This window comes from Uloborus diversus, chromosome 1 (genome assembly GCF_026930045.1).
Source record: "Uloborus diversus isolate 005 chromosome 1, Udiv.v.3.1, whole genome shotgun sequence".
Classification (NCBI taxonomy): domain Eukaryota; kingdom Metazoa; phylum Arthropoda; class Arachnida; order Araneae; family Uloboridae; genus Uloborus; species Uloborus diversus.
The window spans coordinates 99,543,107-99,568,153 of record NC_072731.1 but is presented as its reverse complement, the minus strand read 5'-3'; the positions used below and the strand labels follow the sequence as shown (position 1 = coordinate 99,568,153).

General features: G+C 32.7%; 1 protein-coding gene across 1 annotated transcript in view; it reads left to right on the top strand.

Annotated features, from left to right (window-relative positions):
* The first annotated feature begins 1,066 nt into the window (after nt 1-1,066).
* LOC129234102 (hemicentin-1-like) overlaps nt 1,067-25,047 on the top strand; it is a 198,814-nt gene continuing 174,833 nt past the window's right edge. Inside the window, exon 1 of the mRNA XM_054867997.1 lies at nt 1,067-1,406. Within this exon, the coding sequence (XP_054723972.1) occupies nt 1,067-1,406 (340 nt within the window). The remainder of the gene's footprint in view (nt 1,407-25,047) is intronic.

Genomic DNA, 25,047 nt, shown 5'->3' with positions numbered 1-25,047 from the left:
TGATCTAAAATTATAAGGTGGTTTTCAGTATTTTCAATAAGTTACCGCCCTATAGCCGGATTTAAGGCATAAATGCACGGGCTAATAAGGCTAATAAGCACGAAACTGCAGTCCTCGGCTGGAAGGACTGAGCTGACGGTGTATTTCATGTATAAGGTGCTGTTGTTAAAATTTTAAATACTAAATTGGACCTATTAATATTCGGTGTAGTTTCTTTTAAGTTAAGCGTACTTTTATTTTAAATGTTTTTACAATTAATCAAGTGCGTACGGGGCAAACTGGATAAGAGAAAGTGAAAAAGTTCATTTCGTTAACTTGTTTAGTCAGTTACTAAATTACTTTCGTATTTATTTATTAAGCTATTAATTCTTTATTTTGGTGCATCAGAGCCAGAAGGGCGTAAGGCCATAAATTGCGATTTTCCGATTATTAATGCGTTGTTTGTAGTAGTCTTTTCCACATCGAGCCATGTGAACATAATTCTTAAGAAAAAATATTTTTTAATTATTTAACAGGGTTTAAAGAGCTCTTGTAACATCCTTTGCATGCGCCATAAAAAAGTGTTTCCTATTTTCTGTGAAATTATCATAGTGTGACTTACGTCCTTCAGGCTCTGAGGTACATATTTAATGATTCACTTATTTATTAATTCATTCAATATATTTATCATTTTTATTTTTTTTATATTATTATGTTTATAATTTATTTATTTATTTGTTTATTGTGTAATTATCTATTCATTTATTCATACCTTCTTTTATTTACTCATTCATTTTATCAAAAAAGTTTTAATAAACAAATATATATATATTTTTCATTTTTACAATTTTTAGTTGCAAATTTACTGCCAAAAACGAAAACTAATGTTTTAATGTAAGTTTTATTAAAAATACGTTTTTCTTTCTTTGTGTACGGTAATAATTAAACTAAGTTTCCAATTTGTTCATTTTGAAAAAGGAAAGTTATCTTAACTTTGCCTTACATTCCCTTTCTTATACATGTAAAATTCTTGTTCGTTTTAATGTCAATGAAATTTCGCTAAACTATTTTCTAATGGTTCACTTTCATGCTTTCAGGCCGAGAACACACGGTGCATGGGTTTATCGGTGACTCCGCCGTTTTGCCCTGCGAAGTCGATCTGCCATCGTGTGGCAACGTCTATTTCATCACGTGGACCAAGAACGTGTCAAATGAATGGAAACGTGAGTTTTTGTACAGCGATGGAGTGGCAAGAGCAATGGGGGACTTTTCTGGCCCAGAAAGGGCAACGTTCACGCTGGATAATCATTCAGCGCACTTAAAATTGCAGGGACTGTCTGTGCAAGACGAAGGGACTTATAAGTGCGATGTTACATACGTCAGAGGAAAGTGTCCATCTTTGTCTTTTACAAGGCTTTACACGCTAAGTAAGTTACTTTTTTTCTTAAAATCCATTCATGTAGTTTAAGCATTTTAGCAGGACTGCGGAGTCGTTGTCGAAGTTTGTCAGATTTTGGGGTAAAGGTGTTGGAGTCGGAGACAATTTAGAGCAATCGGAGTTGACCATTCTCCCTCCGCAATCGCGAGTCCACACTCTGTCTGGCCGAGGGGTCTGACTGATTTTGGGCCAAAGGAATCGGAGTCGGAGTCAAGTATTTTCCTACCATCTCCGCAGCCCTGCATTTTATAATCAGTATTTATTTTCATGGCAGAAAAACATCCGATAATTGGTAGGGATTCAGTAATATATGATTCCCATTGGTACATTGGTATGCATTAACTGAAGACATATTGTCCAGTAGACTGAATACATGTAAAATGAAAAGCTCAGGTATAATCAGAGGTTACTGGATATACATTTAAAACTGCTCGTAAAGAACATGGGTCCTAGAGGTGGCAAAAGGGTTAAAATTAAACATTTCTATCAAAATGCCGTTATTGTGTTTAACTTCGTCGTGAGAGAATTAGCAGATACGTGAGTAAATAAATCATTTAAGAATCAGCACGAGAAACGAAAAGTCCACATTTCAGCTGTGCTTCAAACATTTTGCATTTCAATTTTTTTACAAGGGGGGTTTAGTGCATAATACAGTAAGTTGAATTTCAAATACTTATATAAAGACAAACAAACACACAACCACACACACATAAATGATTTCTGAAGAAGGGCAATTTCCTTTCTTGCCGCTATTTTTAAGTACTCTGGCCAAGTATTGAAGTTCAACGGACAACAAAGTTCATAACTCGTTGCACTTTTCAAAACAAATACCTTACTATGAATATGTTGAATTAATGTAAAAATAGTTTAAAGTTTTTCCAAAGTGTGTTAATCTGAGTGTTTTTTCTTTTTTTCGGAAACGGGTACCTTTCAATTACTGTGTATGAGGCTTAGTAACAAGTAAGTGAAACGTTTCATTTTTACGACGTCATCTTGAGTCTGGCATTCGACTTAAAATTTTGAAATTTTTGATTTTTTTTAGATTTTTTAAATTTTTTTTAAGCATTAGAAATGAAAAAAATAATGACGGGTGGTTATTAAAGAGCAGAACAGGGCCTAAAATATGCCAAGGTTTTTTTTAAAACCATTTTAGACTATGATTTCAGTCAGCGCATTACGCTCAAAGTTTACCAAATCTCTAGAAATGATCGATATTATCAACTTATTGGACTGACTTGGAGTTGTCAACAAGCACACAAGCGTGTAGTCCTGTAATATACAAGCCTTATACATTGATGGAAGACTTGATGACACCCTGTGTCAAACAAAAACAGAAGATGGCAAAATGCATAAGTGAGAATGTTTCAGATACCAAAAATTGATTTTGGAGCATCAGAATACATTGATATGAATTATTGACATGATGTGAAAGTTACGGAGCTACACGTCATTTATCAACGTACGATTTATATAGAATACTAGAAGCTGATATTTTAAATATGATTTCAGAAAGATCTCTTTTTGAGCTTCAATCACTCACTCAAGCGATTGATAGAGCTGTGAAAGTGGTCAGTGCATCTTCCAAATTGCTCTGTGCCCACAAGAACAGATTAACCTTAGTCAAAACAAGGCTGTTTCATAGAAATATCTGACTAATCTACGATACAAAAAAAGAAAAAAAAAACTATTGAACACTAATCTAAGAAATGTAAATGTGTGCTCTCATAGGTTTGGAGAAAGGGAGGGCACGGGTAGGACTCCAAGTGCAACCTCCTCCTCGTGGTGAGTCCGGGTTAGTTCCACATGAGCTTCCAAAGAGTTGCATGCTGTGAGGTTCTAATAAAATAATTAAGAAAAAATTTTGAATACAGTTTAAGTAAACATTGAAAAGAAATATTAAATTATAAAAACGTTGAAAATATCGGAAATTTTGCAAATTTGATGAATTTTGGACGAAATGCGCAGACTGAAACCATAATGTAAAATGGTTTTAAAAAAATCTTTACATATTTTAGGCCTTGTTCTGCCATTTAGTAACCATCCGTAGTCTTTTTTTTTTTTTCTTTTTTTTCATTTTTTATTCTTAAAAAAATGAAAAATTTAAAAAATCCAACATTTCATTATTTAAATTCAAATGCGCAGACTCAACATAATGTCGTAAAAATAAAATAATTCAGAGATTTGATACTAAACCTCGTACACAGTAATTGAAAGGTACCCTTATCCGAAAATCGAGAATTCATTTTCTTCACTCCACACTTCTGTACATACACATTTCCATGTTGAGAAAATATATTTTTTTTATTTCTATTTCTTTACTTGTTTAACAAGATCAAACAATTTTAATGATATAATACGCCCTGAAGAAGTCCACTACAGGAAGAGTTATGTTCAAAACTAGCCCTAGACAATGCATGATATTGCGTGGAGATAACTGCACGTTGTGGCATTTAAAAGACGGTACTAGCAGAAGACATCTTAACTCCATAAAGTTCGAGAGCTGTTAACTTCCCTTGTATAGGCTACCTTATATTTAAACAGAATCCTTGTCCAAATTTGAAATCCTGAAACTAATGTTTTGGGTTGACATAAGCATATATTTTTAAATATTTTTCACTAAGTGTTAATGCAACGGATTTTTTTATCTAATATTTCTTGTTTCATTTGAATACATTTCGTTGTATGGATAAACTCAGGTAGCAGGCGTAACATTTAAGCGTTTTATAAACATTTTAAAATTATTTTAACTAAGTTAAAAACCATTCTGAAATGTTTATGAAACGAATCGTGATACCTGGTAGTGGTTAAAATTTTTCAGTTGCTTCTTAAATGTATTAAACTTAGAAAAAAAAGAAATAATGCTAATATTTCAAAAAAAAACTGGTAAACACTATAAACAGTTCGCAAAGTTACTCGTTATTGATGGAGTAGTTAAAAAAACAACACATATTTAAGTGATTGAATGTTTAAAGGTTTACAGTACGTAAGAATACAATCGAACTGAAACCTGGTACTATTACATGGAATTGTTGAACTGAAAATCTAATGTGTAATGGTAGCTTTTGTTAAGGTCACTCTAGATAGTAGTGAAGCTTATTAGTGATTAGGTTACATTTATTTCGAATTTGACCAGTTCTGGCATTAATTTACTAAAGTTTCGAATAATAAAGTATAAAATGAAATAGGCAATGCTTATTTTCAAAATAAAATAAAAATCACAAACAATTCTTAAAACACACGATTGCGATTATTTTCAGGAAGTTTCTTTTGAGGCATTTAAATTATATTTGCCGAAACAAAATTGTAAATAATTTATAACTGGAAAAAAACTAGCAACGTATCTATACCAATTTCAAAAAAAAAAAGTTTCAACGCACATTATCTCATAAAAGTGATGAAAAAATCCTAGAATGCTCATAAGCAAAGAGCTGAGAGTATCAAGCAAAGAAAAAAAAAGACAAGAGGGAGAATTTATACTGAGATAAAAATTAGATTCTTCCTTGCCAGGGCTTTCGCTCGTAAGAGAAGGGAATGGTATTTTATCTGGATGGAGCTGAGGGAAGCACTCAGTAATCTTATTGTCACTTAACGCAAGATAGAACGACTTTCACTTGTCTTTTACGAAGCTCAACGCCAAGAAGAAGAGACCACACCAGATACATTTACTTATTTATCAGTTTGCTTATCGTTTTTGTACGTGTGCATCCCTTAGACAAATGAAATTTGTGTATAAGTATCAAACATTCTCAGGAAGAAAAAAACACCTTCATGATTTGGAATGATTTTCCAAATAACAAAATTATAAATATTGCCCAAGAGACAATGTGAAACAACTTAGATCAAGTATTCAAGATCCATGATGGTATTAAGTAAATGATGATATTAAGTGCAATTCATTCAAACTTAATTCTTTATTTCCTAGCACTACACATGGTTTCAACTGTAACGTAATCAAAACAAGTTCATGCTATGAAAACTTTTCAATAGTGATTGATTTTTTTAATCTTTTAATGTCGAAAAAAATTCAAAGTACAGTGAAGCACCGTTTATACGTTTCTGAAGGGACTGTGTGAATAAAGCGTACAAATAAAAAAAACGTACAGCAGAATACATTAATATGTATTAATTTCTGCAGGAACCAAATTAAAAAACGTATAAATGATAACAACGTATAAAAGAGAAACGTATAAACGGTGCTTCACTGATGCCATTCGAAACACTTTTTACTCTATTTTTCAGATTATTATTCCTAAAATTTAGTTTACTTTCAACCAAAAGTGTTTTTTCTTTTTTTTTTTGTGTGTGGGGGGGGGGGGGAGGGGAAGTGAAATGGAGGTTTTGCACGATTCTTTTCCAAAGTGAGCAACTTTTTTGTGATTAACTATTGATAGACCTATTTTTTTTATCCTTTGACAGTCCAATATTAATTATTCTGAAACGTTTTTTAGGCTGTTTTAAACTTAAAAGGACTTTAAAGTAAAAAAAAAAATGTTCAAATTTTTTTTTATCATTACTAGCATTCCCAATTCAATCGACAGAACTAAATCTCATAAAAAATCAATTTGTTGCTTATTAATTTAATTATTATTCTTTTTTGCCTGAGGTATTATAAAGGAAGCAGATAACTACACAGTATTGATTTCAAGTGCTTTTAACTTTTGAGTTGTTGATTGTTGGATGCAGAAAGATACTTTTTTTTAAAGGGCTTGATGCACTTGTTGTAAATATCATTTCAGTTAGCTTCAATTTTTGTTCAATTGTCAAATGGTTTTTCAATCTATGTAAAAAATTTAAGTTTAATCATGTTTGTCAGCATTTTGACACAAATAAATACCAAAAAATTGTAGCACAATGGTACAAATGAGAAGAATGCTTTACTTTTGATGTAAAACATCTAAAACCACTCCATCAAAAACTGTATTTTGAAAAACGAAGTTATTAATGTATTATTGTTTTTTAAGAGCAATCTTTAAAAAGAGAACAGATACTTCTCAAAACTGGCAGACATAATTCTTGAGAATGTTTCCCAAAAGGAAAAGTTTTTGACAACCTGAATTTTATCTATGAGATTAAAAGCATTTATTTCTTAAAGCTAGGAATTTAGAAGGTAGTTAAAATTCATTGTAAACTTATTTGAAGACTTTTAGTTAAGTGCTGTTCAGTAATGTTATATAGCTAAAAGTCTTCCTAGACAGAGAAGTCCGAATCCTCCCCCCCTTTTTTTTAAATTGTTGTTTCCAATGTGGAACAAGTTGGCAACATTGCTTGCCTTGATCTACGCATATTTGTTTCTCTTAGGTAACCTTGATCACCGTTTAGTTGGGTTCTTTCAGGAAAAAATGTTTTCCGGAATATCTATGCAAAAAAAAAAAAAACACTTGCAAGAGCATGGTGCAGAATTCAGCCGTGTTACGACATGTACGGTGTTAATACCAATGTCCAATACCCTTAAGACTTAAAGTAACTGTTTGTATAATTTTAACCATAACTTTAGTAATGTAGAAAATAAAAATTGACATTGCGTCCTCTAGACAACGATGTATTATAGCATTGATTCCAAACCTTGAAGCGATCGCCTCCAAGGGGCGTTGGTTCCTCAAAGGAGCGATAAATTCGTGAGGAACGATAGGAAGCAATTAGTATTAAGGCAAAATAATAATTATAAAAAAAAAACTGGTAACATCGAGATTAAAAACGTTTACGAAATCGAAGTAATCGGCTTTCGGTCTGAGAAGACCAATATAATCAAATTAAAAAAAATAAAATTAATTTGAATTTTCACATCTGGAATTCAAATTATGTTTTTCGCGATCACGTGTGTGTTTGTGTCTGTGTGCACGCATGAGTGTGTGAGTATGTGTATGGATGTATACGTGTGGGTGTGTATGCGCGTGTGTGTGTATGGATGCGTGTGTGCGCGTGCGTGTGTGTAGGTGTGTGTATGTATGCGTGTGTATGTGTGCGTGTATGTATGTATGCGTGTGTGTGTGTGTTTGTGTGTATATGTATGCGTGTGTGTGTGTTTGTGTGTATATGTATGCGTGTGTGTGTGTTTGTGTGTATATGTATGCGTGTGTGTGTGTGTTTGTGTGTATATGTATCCGTGTGTGTAGGTGTGGGTTTGTATGCGTGTGTGTGTAGGTGTGTGTGTGCGTGCTTGCATGCGTGTGTGTGTGTAGGAGTGTGTGTACGTGTGTGTGTAGGTGTGAGTGTGCGCGTGTGTGTGTGGGTGTGTATGCAGGTGTGTATGTATGCGTGTGTGTGCAGGATATGAACGCAACCTGGAGACGGTTTTCGCTATTCCAGCCGAGGACTGCAGTTTGTTTGGCTCTTTTGGCTTACTTGAGAGGTTTTCCACCTCCAGCTCAGTCACTTCCTATGCCGGGCTGACGAGTGCTAATAAGCAAGAAACGCAGTCCTTGGCTGGAATGACTGAGCTGGCGATGTATGTCTACCTTAGCCCTGGATATAGGGCGGTAACTTACTGGAAAAAAACAAAAACTATTAACTGATTAAAACTGTTTTTTTTTTTTTTTTTAATTCTACCCTTATATCTTAATAAAACTGTATCATTGCAAAAAGCTGCGTGAAAAAAAATAAATAAAAACAAAAGGTGTACATTTAATAAGTGTCAATTAACAAATTAAAATTAAATTTAAAGTAAGCGCGCTTTATTTCTAAGCTCGCAATTACTTTGGGTTTCTTCTAAAATGGCCATCTTTGATTGCAAATATTTATTTGCAGTTACCAAGCAATTACCCAACTTTCCAATTTTCAACTTTTTCCCAATTTCAAATTATGCATGCAGCGACGATGAGCTGTTCAAATAACGTGCTTCTTTTCATTTGTCGTTCTCATGAAAGGACAGTCCCGCCCATCACCCATGATGAACGCCGAAACTCTCGAAAATAAAAATAGGATGGCCATCAAAAAAGAATTACTTTAACAAGAAAAACATTTTTGACTCTTGAAGAGAGAGGTGTTTCACATGATTAATGGCAGACGTTTACAATGAGAAACAAATTGCATTTTTCTAAATTTGTCCCATGTACGAAACCAAGGGAATATTAATGTCGAGATCTAAATGTAGCAGCACTTCGCTTAATAAACGGTAAGGGAGAGTCGTGGCAAAAATGGAGCAAAGCTAATTTATTCCCTTTTATGTAAAGGTGGGCTCTCCTATCATCAATGGAACTAATTTCTTTCATTTAGGTCGTTTATTTTTTTTTCGTTCAGTTTGAAGGATGCTGTTTGAAACCTTTTCTGAAAGAATATCATTTAATAAAGCTGTTTTGAGTTTTTTTTTTTTTTTTAATACTTTCATTTATGAATCTGTTTATTTAATGCTTTGGTGAAAGGTAATGATGATTGCCATGTGTGAAATATGGAATATTTCGGCAACTCAAGTCTGAGCATGAAACGCTTAAAAGCTTGCTAAATTTGTATGACTGCTTATAAAGGAGTTTCATTCTTTCGGTACAGACTAATTCGCAGATAATACGGAAAGTTTAATTAGTCAAGTTTCCAGGGATTGCTCGGCCATAGATAAAAGTATTAGAAAATTGGATAAAGAATGAAAACTGTATGTGTAAATACAGGGTATCCGAAAAGACCTTGACTCATTAAAAAAAAAAAAAATCATAGAAGATCAGCAAGTTTTCTTATGAATATGCGATTTGTGACAATACTTCACAGGTGCAAGTTTTTTTTTTTTAGTGACATTGTAAAAAAAATAATAATAAATTAACGGGTACTTATAAGAAATCCCTGTATGTATGTGTTCATTTGTGGCAATGTATGCACATAAAAAATCTGAAAATACGTCTTACCTCAGTCCATGCTGGCAAGAGCTTTAGAAGAATTTTAGTACGGTTTAGATGTGGTTTGAACAACAAACGATGTACACATTCAATTCGACTAATGAAAGGTGTTGCTTTCTGTTTGGTGCACTTATTTAACACCTCACATTACGTTTTCCTTTCTTGCAGGAACGGCACAGCGATACCTCTAAGCACATTCCGGAGAAATTCTTAATTTTTTACCTTTTTCTCTTCTTTTGCATTCCTTTTTTGTACAATATCATACAATATTTGAGAACCTGTGAAATATTCTTGTACAAACCACATATGCAAACCACAAGTTGTAGCTTTTCCATTATTTTAAAATTTGTCAGGAACTTTTTTTTTTACAACCTGTAGTACGTTAATTTTTAATTAACGTCAAGAAAACATTTTATTTATCTATCCTTCTACATACATCTATCTCCATATCAATGTATCTGTATAAAAGTGAAAATCGTTGACGGTTTCAACACCAATGCACCACTAAAAACGTAACATACCTCACAACAATATACATATTTTTTAAACCTGAACTGAAATCCTAGGGTTCCATTGTTAAACATTCTTAACAATGAGCTGGATATAAATACTCAGTCTCGCAACTTACAATAATACATTAACACAACGCTTAGTTCCGTCTCTGTTGGATAAAAAGCACTAAAAATACATAAAACATTAGATTTTTTTTCTTATTAATTTCATACATGATTTTAAAAGAAACAGAACCTTATTCGGCACAGAGCCACATTCACATATTTAGGTTATGATATGAATTGTCTTTCTTTTTTTTTTCTTAAAAAAGATATTGTTAATCACTACTAATTGTATAACTTTTTTTAAATTAATTTCCTATTCGACTTAAAAGAAAAGAAAAACTTATACCGCACAGCGCTACTCTCACGCAGGTTGTGAGAGAAAAAAAATGTTTTTTTTTTTTTTTTCACTACACGAAAACGTTTATATTTGATAGCTATTTTTGAAGTTAATAAAAAGTATCTTCCTATATTATATTCAGTATCATAAATGATTATCTTGTGAGATTACGACGTACAAAAAAGGATAATTCTCAAACATAATAAAAATTTTTATTTATTTTAATTTGCAGTTGCAATTTGTTTATTTAATTAATTTATTTCACATAGCGTTTCTGATGTGACTCAACGCATGTGGAACGTGTTCTCATCTTAAATAGCAAGATAACTTAAAACAAGGCTTACAATCAATTTTAAATACATTTAATAAAAGCAAATTATTAATTATGGATAACAATGCAATTTTTTATTAATGTTTATTACATTTAAACCAAGAAAATAAAATAAAATTATTGAAGTAAAGTGAAGCCCTTTAAATATATAAATCGCGTGGCTCAAAGATTTTTGTTTTCTCCTCGAAGTGTTTCGGAAAAGTTTTCATTCCATTGTTATCAAATAGCAAAACTTTAAAATTCTTTTATCGTAGCATGTCCCTATTCACGCGTCGAAAGTAACCACTTCTTTTTATCATGGATGAATTCCAATTTTTCCCGCTAACTTTCCCCGGATCTGCCCTTACAAGAGCAGAAGGGGAACTTTACCCCACTAATCTTTCGTCAAAATATGCTGGTCACGAGTAAAACAATTTCGCATCGTTCAGCAAAAATCGGTACTACGGTACCCAGAAAACTGATCAGGCTTCAGATAATGGAAACAAAACCTCGGCTCCAAAGAACCACTTGTGCGTCGAGAATTCCCGCTTCAACCCTTTTATCGTCTGAGCATTAGGTGTGGAAACGCGATAAGGAAAAGCGGAAAAAGTTCCTTCCGTTCGTCTAGTCAGCTGGTGTAAAACAAAGCAATCTCATTAACCGGAAAAGTGATCAAGCCGAAAGCTTTATATAAAGATGAGCATGGAAACTAATTGCTTAAATTACCCCCACAAGCGAAGCCTCAGGTACCAGTGCCAGTTTCTTTCGTGTAAATAATCAGTAAGACTACGTATTCATAGGCTGTAACTCTGACGGAAATGCAGCGCTAGCAACTTCAAGCCATTCTTTTCGAAGACTGATTCTTCTCCACCCTAATGCGTTGCGTCCCTTTGTTTTTTGAGGTAATCGAGTTACGATTATTCCTTCAAGCGAAAATTCTTTTTCCCGGAGTTGCAAACTTTTTCGATTATATCCTTCAATTATGATTTGCATTTTTAGAAGTGCGATGGGGGAAGAGATGCAAGGAATTGATGAGATTACACTATGTTCGAGGAAAATCTGTGATTGTGAGTTTAATTCTCTTTTCATTTTTCGAAGATATGATGAGATAACCAGAAAGGAATTATTATTCAGCTGTTAAGAAGGAAGTACTTGTTCCAAATCACTTTTTCAATGTAATTGAATTCTATTGAAGGAATATGTTTCCTCCTCTCAATATTTCCCTCGTGGTCTCGAGCGTAATAAAGAGTGAGATAACATGAAGTCGAGGCAAGATTTTTCCTGCAAACACACAAAAGTAATAAATGTAATTTTCTTTATATAAGCTAGAAAAAAAGTTTCGGGTCAGGTGAAAAACATCTGTGCAAAGATTTACCCAGACATTCAAATGACGATTCAACTATTAATTTTATCTTGGCGATTGTCACTTGTTCTACTGATGAATTTAACAAAAGGTTACCTGATAAATAATCTTGAAGGCAATCAGTATTGTTATGAGTTTGCCTAGATTGTTTTTAAAAAAGTGCTATGTACTTTTAAAAATGCAGCAAATTTGTTCACAAGCAAATTTTTAAAAAATACTCAAGTTACTCAATATCACGTATTTAGTCCAACAAACACAAAATACTCAGACGTAAAAGCAACTCTCACCGCACGTAGGCATTTCTAGAGGGTTAAACTATAACTCACTAACACGACAAACTAAAGGTGTAAGCAACTATATTGTTGAACACGCGGGTTACTCGATCATCGGCTATTGTTTATATGAAGATTATCGTTGTTCTATCAGTAGTTGGAAGTGACTGTTGGCGTGTTTTTCAATGATTTTTGATTATGGCCGTCCCAATTTAGAATAACATTAGACTTTGAAAAATGAAAGACATAAAAATAACGTCTTAAAAACAAAATGATAATCTGTATATTAGGGTAGTTTGAAAAAAATGATTTTTTTAATTTTAGAATCACGTTGCCTCTTAAAAGTTATAGTATGATATCCTCAATATGGAAAAAATAAAAATAAAACCTGAGTTGACATCTTCAACTCGCGCACGAGGCTGGAAGTTTGATAAAATATGTAAAAATTGACATTTTCAAAAATTTTATTTTTTTCCTAATTTTATAGTGCAACAATCGTAAATTATCCGTATATAGCATAGTTTGAATCTAAAAAATATTTATAGCTTTTACGCAAGATCTTTAGTTTGCGCATAAACCTTGAATTAGGCTAAAATCGCCTAAAATTTGAAATATACATAAATGCGAGACTAAACATCTTATGTAAAAGCTATGTAATATTTTTAGGTTAAAATTACGCTATATACTAATAATTTATAGTAAAAACATAGTTTAAAATTTTTTGAAAAAAAAAAAAAAAAAACAATTTTTAACATATTTTTTCAAACTTTACGCCTTATGAGAGAACGGAAGATGTTAATTCAGATTTTTTTTTAATTTCTGTCCAATTGAAAATATATAACTACAATTTTTGAGAGGTAACGTAATTCCAAAATAAAAAATCGATTTTTTCGTACCACCCTACTGTATATTTGCACTAGAATCGTAGAGCTGGTAGATTTGACTCCAGGTTGCAAACTAATATGCCTGCTCCACACTCTCCCTGAAAAGCACGAGAGGTTTTTTTTGCCGAGAGATCTGTGACGTCATGGCGAGGGAAGCGTTGAACGAGAGAGCCGTTCACACTCTCGGGCGAGGTGTTTGCGCACGCAGAAGCCGGTGATGTCACGAGCATTCGCGCGCGTTTCAACTGTCAATCCGCTTGTTTATTTACAAAATGGACCACGAAGTAGATGCAGATTTTGCGATGTGCCTGTATTCTTTTTACATACAACTACCTACACATTTACAACACCAAGAAGGCAAAAAAGAAGTCGAGGAAGAAGAGATGGTGGTTGACAAATATGTTTATCCGCTATTTTTATGAAACTGTTTTATGACAACAAATGTGAATTTAAAAATTAAGATTACAACCAAAAATGGCCACAATATTATACAATTTAGTTATAAAAATAAAATATAAAGATCTGTACTCATGATTTTCATAGCATTGAATTACACTGTGCGGCAAAAAAAAAAAAAAAAAAACCCTTCGAAATGCTTCTGACATTTTGTCGGCTGGTTCTTATGTAAAATGACTCCCTGAATCCGAATATGACCTCCGTTTTCCTCCTATACGTCCCAATTTTATTAAAGTCCCCCCCCCCCCCAAGTTTTTAAAAAATTTCCTTAGTTTAAGAGCAAGTATTTTTTTTTTTTTTTTTGGAAGTGAAAGGAGCTTTATATTAACTGCTAATAATAGTTTTGATGGGCAAGAGAAGTTCACAGTTCAAGATTATGGACACCGATCGCAAAAAGGGGGACTTGGGGTGTATACTCCCCCCCCCCCAATATTAGAAAAATATCGAAAAACGATCTTTTTATTCTGCTTTTTTAAAAAAGATGTTTGTAAAAAAAATTTCGGTGCAGAATGAGAGTTATAAGACTCTTCTATGAATGACTCCTATATCCAAAAAAATTTTCGCGATGTAAAAGAAATTAAAAAAAAAAAGTGTCTTGTGCATGTGGCACGTTGTATACGATTGAATCGCAGGTTTTCTTTCGAAAAGACATTCTTCTGGCTGATTCTAAGGTAAAATGACCCCTTGTTTCCAAATACGACCACTTTCCCCCCATCTCGCCCCCCTTTTTAGAACTTCCCATACCCCTCCTCTAATTCAGAGCCATTTTTTTTTTTTAATTTGGAAGGGGAAAAGAGCATTATATTAACAATAAACATTAACCGTAAGAGATGTCCACAGCTCAAAATCTTGTGCATATGTGGCAAAAAGGAAAACATGGGGGCACTCCTCCCCCCCCCCCCAAAAAACACACTGCGCAGCAAAAAAAAAATTTCAAATGATTCTGAGGCTATTCCGCCTGATTCTTCTGCTAATTGACCCCCTGAATCCAAATATGATCTCCGTTTTCCTCCTACACGTACAGATTTTTGTAGAAAATCCCCCCTTTTTGAACTTGGGGGGGGGGCAAGTTTTATTTGTTGCTACATATGCACAAAATTTTGAGCTTTGCACATCTCTAGTCATTCAGGGTAATGTTTACGGTTATTGTAATGCTCTTTTCCCACTCCAAGTTTTAAAAAAATGGCTCTGATTTAAAGAAGGGGTGGGGGAAAATCTAAAAGGGGGGCGAGATGGGGGAAAGGTGGTCGTATTTGGAAACAAGGAGTCATTTTACATAAGAAGCAGCCAGAAGAAATGCGATTCCATGCATCAAACCTTTTGCTTATTTTTATGATCCGTGTGCTTTGCGCTCCAAATTATAGGCTCTGTTTGAAAAATTTCCAAAAATTTCAACTCCAAAGAGTTGTTCCAAACCTAATTATTAGACATGGCGAACTGCGATTTGCTTTCTGAAAACCAAAACAAAGCAAATTCCGCGCGACGGACAGATGGCGCTCTCGCGCCCCTTTGACTCGGGAACAATTTACCGACATTTACTGGAGGCAACGCGAGACATTCGCGAGAGACACCAAGAGGCGCCGAGTTCCCCATCCACACTCTACCCCTTGTCTTGTCTTGTGCTCTCGTTGGAGAGTGTAGAGCCGGCGTTATAATATGCATAAGCGAGTAGTTTTATTAACAGAATCATTTTTAAGTAATAATTGAAATGTCTTTAGCATATTGTGTAGCCCTTCCCAGGAATACGAATGTTAACAAGAAGTATTCCACAAATACTTCCGAGAACATGCATTTTTATTGTTATTTGTGCATTATTAATTTAAGGGTTAAATTGACTTCCGCCGCGGTTCTAGTTACAACTGCTAATAATCAAAAAAAATTTTTACGAATTTTAAAGTCTGGCAAGATCTTGTTCACCTTATGTTATTAAAAGTTATAAAAGGAATGCTTTCTTCAATATCAACTTTTCGCCTGCTGATAAATTAAACACCATTTTGGTCAAATGGACCTACTCTGCAGTTCTAGTGTGAATAAAAGGGAAAAAAATGAAAGACATAGCGAAAGGTAATTCAAATGCACTTTGGGTTACCTTTTGTTAGTGTAAAAAATGTTTTAGTAACATTAACTCTGAACACTAATTAATTTTAAAAGTGGAAAGAGCAAAGAATACAGGCTTCATTCGGAAAGCACACTCAATAAAAATCGTGTACCACAAGCAAGTATTATATTTATATTGTGCTAACTGTGTGTGCAAAAGGTATTAAGAGTTCTTTCTATATTACTACAAATTTAGTAACAAATTATGCAAAACATTTGGTTTTGTGTTGGAAATGCGTTTGGCATTGTAGTATGACGCAAAATTGACTGTTTAAGGTAAGCAAAATATGATGAATGTAGCAATAATGAATGACTTAAATCTAATAAAATATTATAGATAGTCTAGTTTTTTATTTTTACTGATTTCTCAAAATTATAATCAGAAAACAATTTATTCCCTTTTATCTTCTCTGAAGTTGCAACACTGGTTCTTCTACAAACATATTGAGAAATTGTCGAGTGTTTTCACCCTGTGGCGAATAGCTAGTTCGGACGCTATATTTTGGAATAGTATGTTTTGAATAATTTGTAGTTGATATGATACTGTATGAGCAAAACTAGTGTTCCGTAAAGTACCAATAAATATCAAAATGAATTGAGGAAAGTCCATTACTTCTCCATTTATTGTCCCGATGCAGTAAGACGCAATGACTTTCAAGTCCAAGTCTACAGAGCACTTTATTCCGGAATTAGCGATTGCTGCGGTGGTTATCCTGCTTCAATTCAGGTAAAGCTCGTGCAGTGTGCTTACGACGACGCTGGGGATTTGGAGCTATTGTCGAGTGCTCGATGCGTTGCATGGATAATCTAAGGCCAGCGTACAGATGTATCACACTAGTACTCTCTCATCCCCTCCCGGATAGGTCAAACATGCAATGTAGTTAAGATTATGGATTACGCCTAAAACCATAATCTCACTCCAATCAAATCCTTCAATCAAGTTTGGGTTAGATTGCTTGCAGATGTTGAATATGCAGGATCTTGAGGGGGTTTGAACCATGTAGGAATTCATTGGATCGTCACGTGAAATTACAGTTGAATGTGCATTAGTCGTTAGGCTTAGTGGACATTAAACTTCATTATTAAAACAAAATGCGATTACACGTGATCAATCAGTTTTACTTCCATCAACTGTGGATTAAAGGTCACGAAATCGAGCATCAACTGAGGTCAAAAAATTTAACATTATTCCCCAATACGAATCCTAACATCAAAACGTTTAAATTTTTAGCATTATATTTGTATCTTAGAGCTAAAACAAAAAGAGGCTGCAATAAGTATTCAACTTCTGAATTTTTGATCTATTCATAGAAAGGCAGCAAACGTAAAGTTAATTAACCCCAAATTGATGCGTAAATAACGTTATAGTAAGCAATTTTGTTCTTGTTGAAACAAAAATCATTCGTGCATCCATTTTTGTTGAATATTTCAACTATATTAGTTTTGTCGTGTAATCAATTTCAATGTAATACATATTTTTTAAATTTGTTATTATTGCTTTTTGACTTTAAAAAAACAATGCTATATATCTTTAGAAGAATAAATGTGGATTTTTTTTATTTTTAAATGATATTGAAAGGCAGGGTTTTTTGGATAAGGTCTCTAAAATTATCATTAAAATTGAAGTTTTAGACTGCGTATTTTCTTAACATTTATATAGAATGTATATATGCTTACCTTATTCAAAAATTCTTGGTCAAATTTACCACTGAAATTAAACGAAATTTTTGATGAGTAGTATTCAAAGTTCCTACTCAGAAAACAATTAACAGCAAATACAATTACAATGGCTTAACAATGGTTTTTGAATTTTTATTCTACTATAATTAGGAGAAAAGTTACAGTCATTTGAATGTCACAACTTTTCGTTTTTTCGGATTTTTTCAGTTTTTTAACAGCTCTGTGTTTCGTAAAATTTTTAAAGTAAAAATCTAAAAATTGGCAGGATAACTTAACTTGACATATGTGTCCCTCACACCAATTTAAGTTAAAATCGGAGATGGTGAGGTCAAAAAGTGATTGATTTGACACGGAATTGCCCATTGTTTATGAATCAATGCATTTTAACCTTCTCTTTAAATACAAACTCTGGTCATTTTATGTTCTGCCTATCCGAACCTTTCACAAAACCTTTCGAACATCAATTCCCAGTGGAACCGAATCAGATTATTCAAATCGGAGCCAAGCCTCTGCACTGGGAAATCCGTACAACCTTTCCAACTCTCGGAACCGAACTGATAAATCCAATCGCATTTTTTTAAGTTCGCTCTCATGTCCCAATGTGATGGAAATTTGTTTTACATGCGTCCGTCGGTGGCTTAAACGCGGCATTATCCGCTGGAGGCTGCTGTTATCTGGTTTTCGATCTTCTCCCTTTCGATCGTTATCTCCAATACTTCGACAAAAGCTGAAGTTGCATTGTAAGAGAAACGGAGAGAGACAGATGATTTGTTTCAGGCATTTTCCTTCTGGATATCGGAGCGTGTTTATAGCTTTCTACACTCTAGCTTTAATGCCCATTTTCCTCACTTAACGCTTAAGTTAGATGTATTAGAGTAAGCGATATCTAAAAGTCATGATTTTGCACTTTAACAAAAGATGCGTTGACCTTGGAAGGAATATGTACAGATGGTGCATGGGGTTTTTAAGCCGATCACAGTTATTAATTCATGTAAAAAATTATTTTTTTTTCTCCGATATACTATAAGATAGTTGTAGAAACAAATCAACTATATAAACATTCTTCCTTAAAAAAATATTTATAAAACCATTCCAATACTCTTATTTACCAAAATAATTGCACAGACGAATAATTTTGTGTAAAATTAACTAAATTGTTTAACCTAAAACCAGTAGTTGCTGAATTTTAACTATACAAAATGTATCACGTGTATCCAATGAAAAATATTTATTATTGGTAGAGACAATTTATAATTTAATGCAGAAAGAATTGAAAAAATATCGAAACTTGGTAAACATTTTTCCTTACGTGATAAGTATCGTTTCTTGAAAAAAAAAAAAAGACTATTATAATAGATAACTATTTTAATTACCTTTAATAATTTCAAATAATATTAGTAAAAGATAACCAAAGAAGCTATTGATATAACATCTGGCTTTGTAAGGATGAACTTTTATACATAGGTTCTCCATATACCCACTTTAAAGACTTAGTCTGGCTACGAAAAGTGTGGGCTGAAGTAATTCACTTAATAAAATTTTAACTTTGCATAATTTTGTAGTTAATTCTTTTGACATTTTTTTAAATTGTACTCGCTTCAAAATAATTTTTTTGTTTTTTCATTGAAGGCAGAATATAATATGAGATTCAAATATTTGTTTGAAATAAAACAAAAAAAAATATGTCTACTCACTTTAAACCAACTGTATTAGAAATCAGGCTTTGTATGATAATTTTCAAAAAAGGTTTACAGAAAAGTTCTAATTCGTTTTTTTGGTACCAAATTCGAATTTCTTCACGATATATTTTTCCTAGATTAGTAGCAACCAACAACTCATACATTATAGAAGTTCATCGCGCAGATTTTTCTGCATAAATTAGTTTTCGATCCATATAAGATATTTTTTTACATAAATGCAATGTTTTTTTTATATTGATAAAAATACGTTTTCTAATTTAAAAAAAAGGTCTCCTTCCAATCTTAAAAGTTGAGTTGGTTCATTTAAGGATTTTAAGCGGTGTTAAATAATCCATATTATAGCTCCTTAAGACATAAAACCACATGAAGTAACACAAGGCTATTTCGTTCTGGGCTGTAAGGCACTCGAGCACTGAAATTCCGAATTCGAACAAAAGAAAAAATATTCAAGTAAAATAACACCCGAAAGACACAACAAACACGAGAAAAAATCCTCCTTTTGGTTTATTTATTTCGAAAGAAATTACCTCTCTCTATTCTAGAGAAGGACAACAAATAGAAATGCTGCTTTTGGCAAGAAGCCAATTTGACTTTCGAATATCGCTTCAAAAGTGAAACATCTCAACGATTTCGATTCTAGCTTTAAAACTGTCGCTTCCATAAATAATGAATCGCCAAAAAATGTGTTTTTCTCAGTAAGTTGTTAAAAATCTATAGTTATGTTTCGCTCGAACAAGTAAATATTTTTAAGTTGTTGTTTTCCAATAGTTTAGAGGTTTTATATTTCAGGAAAATAAGATTAAGGAACTTGAATTTGAAAAAAGTCACGGATTCAATGAAATAATGGATTAGAAGAAGAATAAAAATAATTTTGGTCGATGATTCTGGACAAATGATTTGATTTTTAACAATGCAAATTTATGTATGACATTAAAAGATTGAATTATAACATAGCGCTCTAATTTTCAAACTATTTCGTCTTAATCAACGTTGTTACAACGTTGAAATGGTACTTAAAATAACAACGTTAAGTTAGATATGTAACTGTTTATTCTATAAAATGAAGATTTAGCTAATTTTTAGCTAGTTTAGTTCTGGTTGGAACTTTTCGTTATTTTTCGCAGTAAATTTGTTCTTTAATTGAAGGGGATTTTTTTCACTTTTTTTCCAGGTCCAAAATTTTCCTTGTGTAATATGTTTTGACTTGATTATTAAAAAAAATTCTGATCAATTGAATAAGTAAATGAAAGAATGTGTGAAAAAAATGAATAGAAAATGAAACAATAAACGAAAAAAGTAATAAATCGGTAAATATATATGTGTAAAATAATTAACGAATGAACAAAATAGTGAATGAGTAAATAAATAAGTGAATAAATGAATAAATAATTGGATTATTAAACGTAGGAGTACTAGTGAATTAATAAATGAATGTGAGAGTGATTTAAAAAATAATTGAATAAATAGACGAAATAAACTTTTTACTTTGCCTCACGTGCAAATGACTAATTTTGAAAAATATTCTAAGTAAAAGTATGCATACAATTAAATTAGTAAATAGTTCACCGTTTAATAACTAAAACGGTGATATTACGAGTTTTATTGTTTTTTTATAACAAAATTTTTTTTGAAGTGCATCAAAATATAACAATATGACTATTAACTTAAAAAAAATGTTTATTGAGCAATCACAATTGCTTATTGTTCTCACTTGGCCGTCCTTTACGTTGTGGTTCCTTTTTCGGCTTGGACCAGGGGCCTGCTGCAGCACCACCGCCCGCCGTACTCTGCAGGCGCGGCGGCTGTCCTTCGGCCCTGAACTATCCGCTTTCCCTGGTCGGAAGCACCCATGTCCTACACACACGCACGCTCACACACATACAAACACACGACTTCACACACATACACTCACATACGCCTACGTGCATACACATAGGTCTACGCACACAAACAAGCCCTACACACACCCACACATAACTATGCATACGTAACCGCCCAGGAGGAGGGCAGGCATGGGGGGGGGGAGACAGGAGCCGTTTCTAGAAACAATAACTCCAATGAATAGGGGCTTGCTTCAGCTCGTGATTGCGAAATACATAATTTGAATTCAAAATGTCAGAATTCAAATTAATTTTTTTTCTTATATTATATTTTCTTTGACATTTGAAAGTAATATTTTCCTGACTTAAATAGTTTACATAGTTAGACTGGAACCTGATAGGTGGTGCGAAAACAAGAGTAAATATTTCAGACCCACATTTGAGTACATTGATTATTAGGGGAAGATGGACCTCACCGTGTTAATTCTTGTAAAATATAGAGATGCGCAGAGTAATTGCGATTTTAAAACAGAAACCAATAGATCAACAACACCAAGTTCGATCGATTTCAGTTAAATATAACAATTATAAGAACAAAAAAAAAAAAAGAAAAGAAAAAACGATAAATAAAATGCAAGCTAACATCAGAAGTTGATATTTCGCTCCTTCTGTTGAACGCTACGTTTATTTGATGTTTTTTCTTCATTTATTTGAGCCAAATTTCTTGAAATCACTTCCTTTCTTCAAAAGAGGTGGTCATACACTCTAATGTTTAGGGTTAACCTTTAAGCGTTTTGATTGAGAAAAAAAGAACTATTTATAATGCTTATTTGAAAACGAGTATTTTTTTTTTTAATTGAACATGGCATTGCTCTTCTTCTGTTCAATAACTAAACCTGAACGTTTCACTGAGGTTTAATAATTTGTTTTTATTCCAGAATATTTCTTTTTTTTTTTTAGGTTGTTCCGATTTTCTTTTTTTTTACTTTTAAAGAACCTGTTTGTTTGTGAGTGATGTTGTGTTGTTGTGTGTTCATATTAATCCACACCTTTTGATGGATACTCACAGTTTCTATTTCATTTCTAGTAGATATTTGCATTTCTTTGAAATTAAAATATAGGAGGAATTTATTAGCAATTTTTAAGGTTTATAAATAGTGCTCAACCGCGCAGTTAGGATGAAAACATTATGGTAAATAAGAATAATAACAGTTTCAAAGTGTTATATTGAAAGGTTTAAAAACATTGATACAGCTAATTTTAATGATAAACTTGTGCTAGATCTGCATTAGTTAAACCACGCAAGTTAGGAGTAAATGAGTTTAAATGAAACTCAATACACCCAAACATGTTTTTATGCGGTGGATAAGAACCGCATAAAAAAAGTCTCACGTACAAAATAACCCAAAAAGTTATCTTTAAACGAAATCAAAATTCACCAAGTGATAATAATTTTGCAGACTCCCGAAAAATTTCCCGAATAAGGAAAGTTTTAGGAAGTCACAGTGACTTCCCATTGGGATGCCCCTGTCATTACTAAAAGATTCTACTTTGCATGCGTTTTATAAATACATTCCGCTTGTTTTACAAATGATTTTCATATACCGCGCAAAAAAAACACCGCATAAAACAGGTTTGGGTGTATATAAAAGACTATATGGAATATAACTCATATATTGAATTTTAAGCTCATTATACAGTGATATTTAACTAACAAAAGATAGTTAAAGTTCAAAAATACTATAAAAAGGACATACAATACAATATAATAAAAGTGTGTGGTATTGCAATTATAAAGATGTCTGTTAAATGATATAAAAACCAAAAAATGCGCACTAAATCGAAAGCATTGAGTAAACCAACACAGACAACGTGAACCAATATGGGCCGTGGGGGGGGGGGGATACAATGAACAGAAAAACTGAAAAACCAAAATAGCTTAATATTCATATAATGGAGTTTACATTGTACTATAAGACATAAAGCGCGAGGGAAAAACTGCACAACTCTAGGGATGTGTATAAGGTCAGAATTGCAACTGAGTTCTTGCCTTGGCATCTGTCCAGCTGCTTGTTTTAGTTTCTGACAAGAACATACAAGAAATTTTTACTCGGGCGTTAAAAATTGCTCATTCGAAGCACTGCAAAAAGTGCAAAAAAAAAAAAAAAAAAAAAAAAAAAAGAAAAAAACTTTCAGGGACAATGGTCTTAAAAGGCCTTTTCTTGACGCATAAATAAATCACTTTTAGCAGATTTGCGGTAAAATTAACTTTTGTCTTTATTTAATTTTTCTGCACTGACAAAAAATTCTGGAACAAAAAAGTTTTGCTTCAGATTAATAAATTCAAATTTGGTTATAAAATGTTTTCTATTTTTCCTAGTTATTCAAGTTTGAAGTACGTGAGGTATTATAACTAAAAAAAAATGTTTGCTAATGAGGGATTTGCAGTTTTCACGATGAATAACGTATGATATCACATTTTAGTGTTTCAAAATGAAAACTGCCTACCATCAGAGTCCATCAGTTGATTTTTTTTCATGCAAAAAATACAACGGATGGAAAAACTACCCTATCTAAAATTCCTTAGAAACTTTTCAAATAAATGTATGTGCTTATTAAAACCTACTCATTCAAAAATAATACTTTCTTTCGTGATTTGTGTATACATGAGTACAACTCTACTAATCTCTTTCATATCACCATTTTTCAGATAGTGTGCTTCTTACTAAACAATACTCAAAAAATTGTGGCATGCACTTCAAACGTATAACACAAATTGCTAATACAAATTTAATACAAATGCGTGAATATTCCAATTTGAACGAGCAGTGATCGTGCCTTTTAGTGGATGGAACAATTCAAACAAGTTTGACGCGTACATGATCTAAATTTTGTTTCCCTCTAAAGCTGGAAATCATACACAGAAGTTTTTTGTTCTTGCAATGGAATTAAAATGAAGACGAAAAAAAATCCTCTATTTTTTAAATAATCATCCAGACACTGAGAACAAAATGTGGTTATTCAGGGACATCGACGTATGGGAAGAAGAGGAAAATGTCTTTAAATAACTAAAATTACAGCATGCATTTTTTTTTCTTTGTCGTTATTTCAATAGTAAAATTTGATACGCAGTTAAGCAACTGAAAGTAGTCTCTTGTTGTTGTTGTCTTGTGCCAGCTCGGCAGACAATTTGAGGTCCGCTGCTTCACTTTTCCAACGATACCGCAAATTGGTGTTAAGTCCAATTTCTACAGCACACATATGCTACAGGGATCCGTTTATAGAGTAAGCAACCCATCACAGCTCAACAACACGCTCACAAAAAGGAAGGACAAGGACACGAGTGAGAAAGTACATCCATGCCTGAGCAGGGATTTGAACTCGGGACCTCCTCATCGCAGTCAAACTCCTCTGGTCACTAAAGAGGGTGGGCGGCAGTAGTCTCTGGTAAATACAAATACATTATGAATGTGCGGTTAATTCACGTTATGTGTATCTTTTCAGGAACAATAACTTTAGTCACAAACACTAAATATATCAAAAATACTTATTTAATTGAAACCAGAGGTGTACACCTAAATTACGAGCACATTAAATAAGTAATAGAAAATTTCAAGGCTTTAATATGTGCAATATAGTTTAATAAAATTATAATATTTTATTGATCTTTAATTTTTTAAAACACAGTGCTTGGTTACATTGCCAGGAGAAAATTGGCAGGCATTCACCGGCATAAATAAATAAATAAAATAAAATAAAATAAATAAAACAAAAATAAATGAATTTTAAAGATTTTGAGGGTCAGCTTTTTAAAGAAGATTAATAAAAAACTATTGGGGAGTGAATTTTTGATTTTGTGTCTGTGAACGGCGGGGGGGGGGGGTATCTTAAGTATGTTATATATGTCAATAACATAAGGAAACTGGATATTCAGATGAAGAATCTCTGTTTAAACATATAAATAAATAAAATAAAATAAAATAAATAAAACAAAAATAAATGAATTTTAAAGATTTTGAGGGTCAGCTTTTTAAAGAAGAGTAGTAAAAAACTGTTGGGGAGTGAATTTTAGATTTTGTGTGTGTGAACGAGGGGGGATATCTTAAGTATGTTATATCTGTCAGGGAAACTGGATATTCAGATAAAGAATCTTTGTTTTAACATATTGCCATTTGAAAAAGTTTTTTTTTAAACTTTTAACACCCGGAAATAGCGAAAAAAAGTTGAGTGTTTAACCATTAGTTTTAATCTTCTTACATGTATGCATACTACATTTAATTCTAAAAAAACAATATATAAATGTGTACGTATTACGAAAAAATACAATTTTTTTG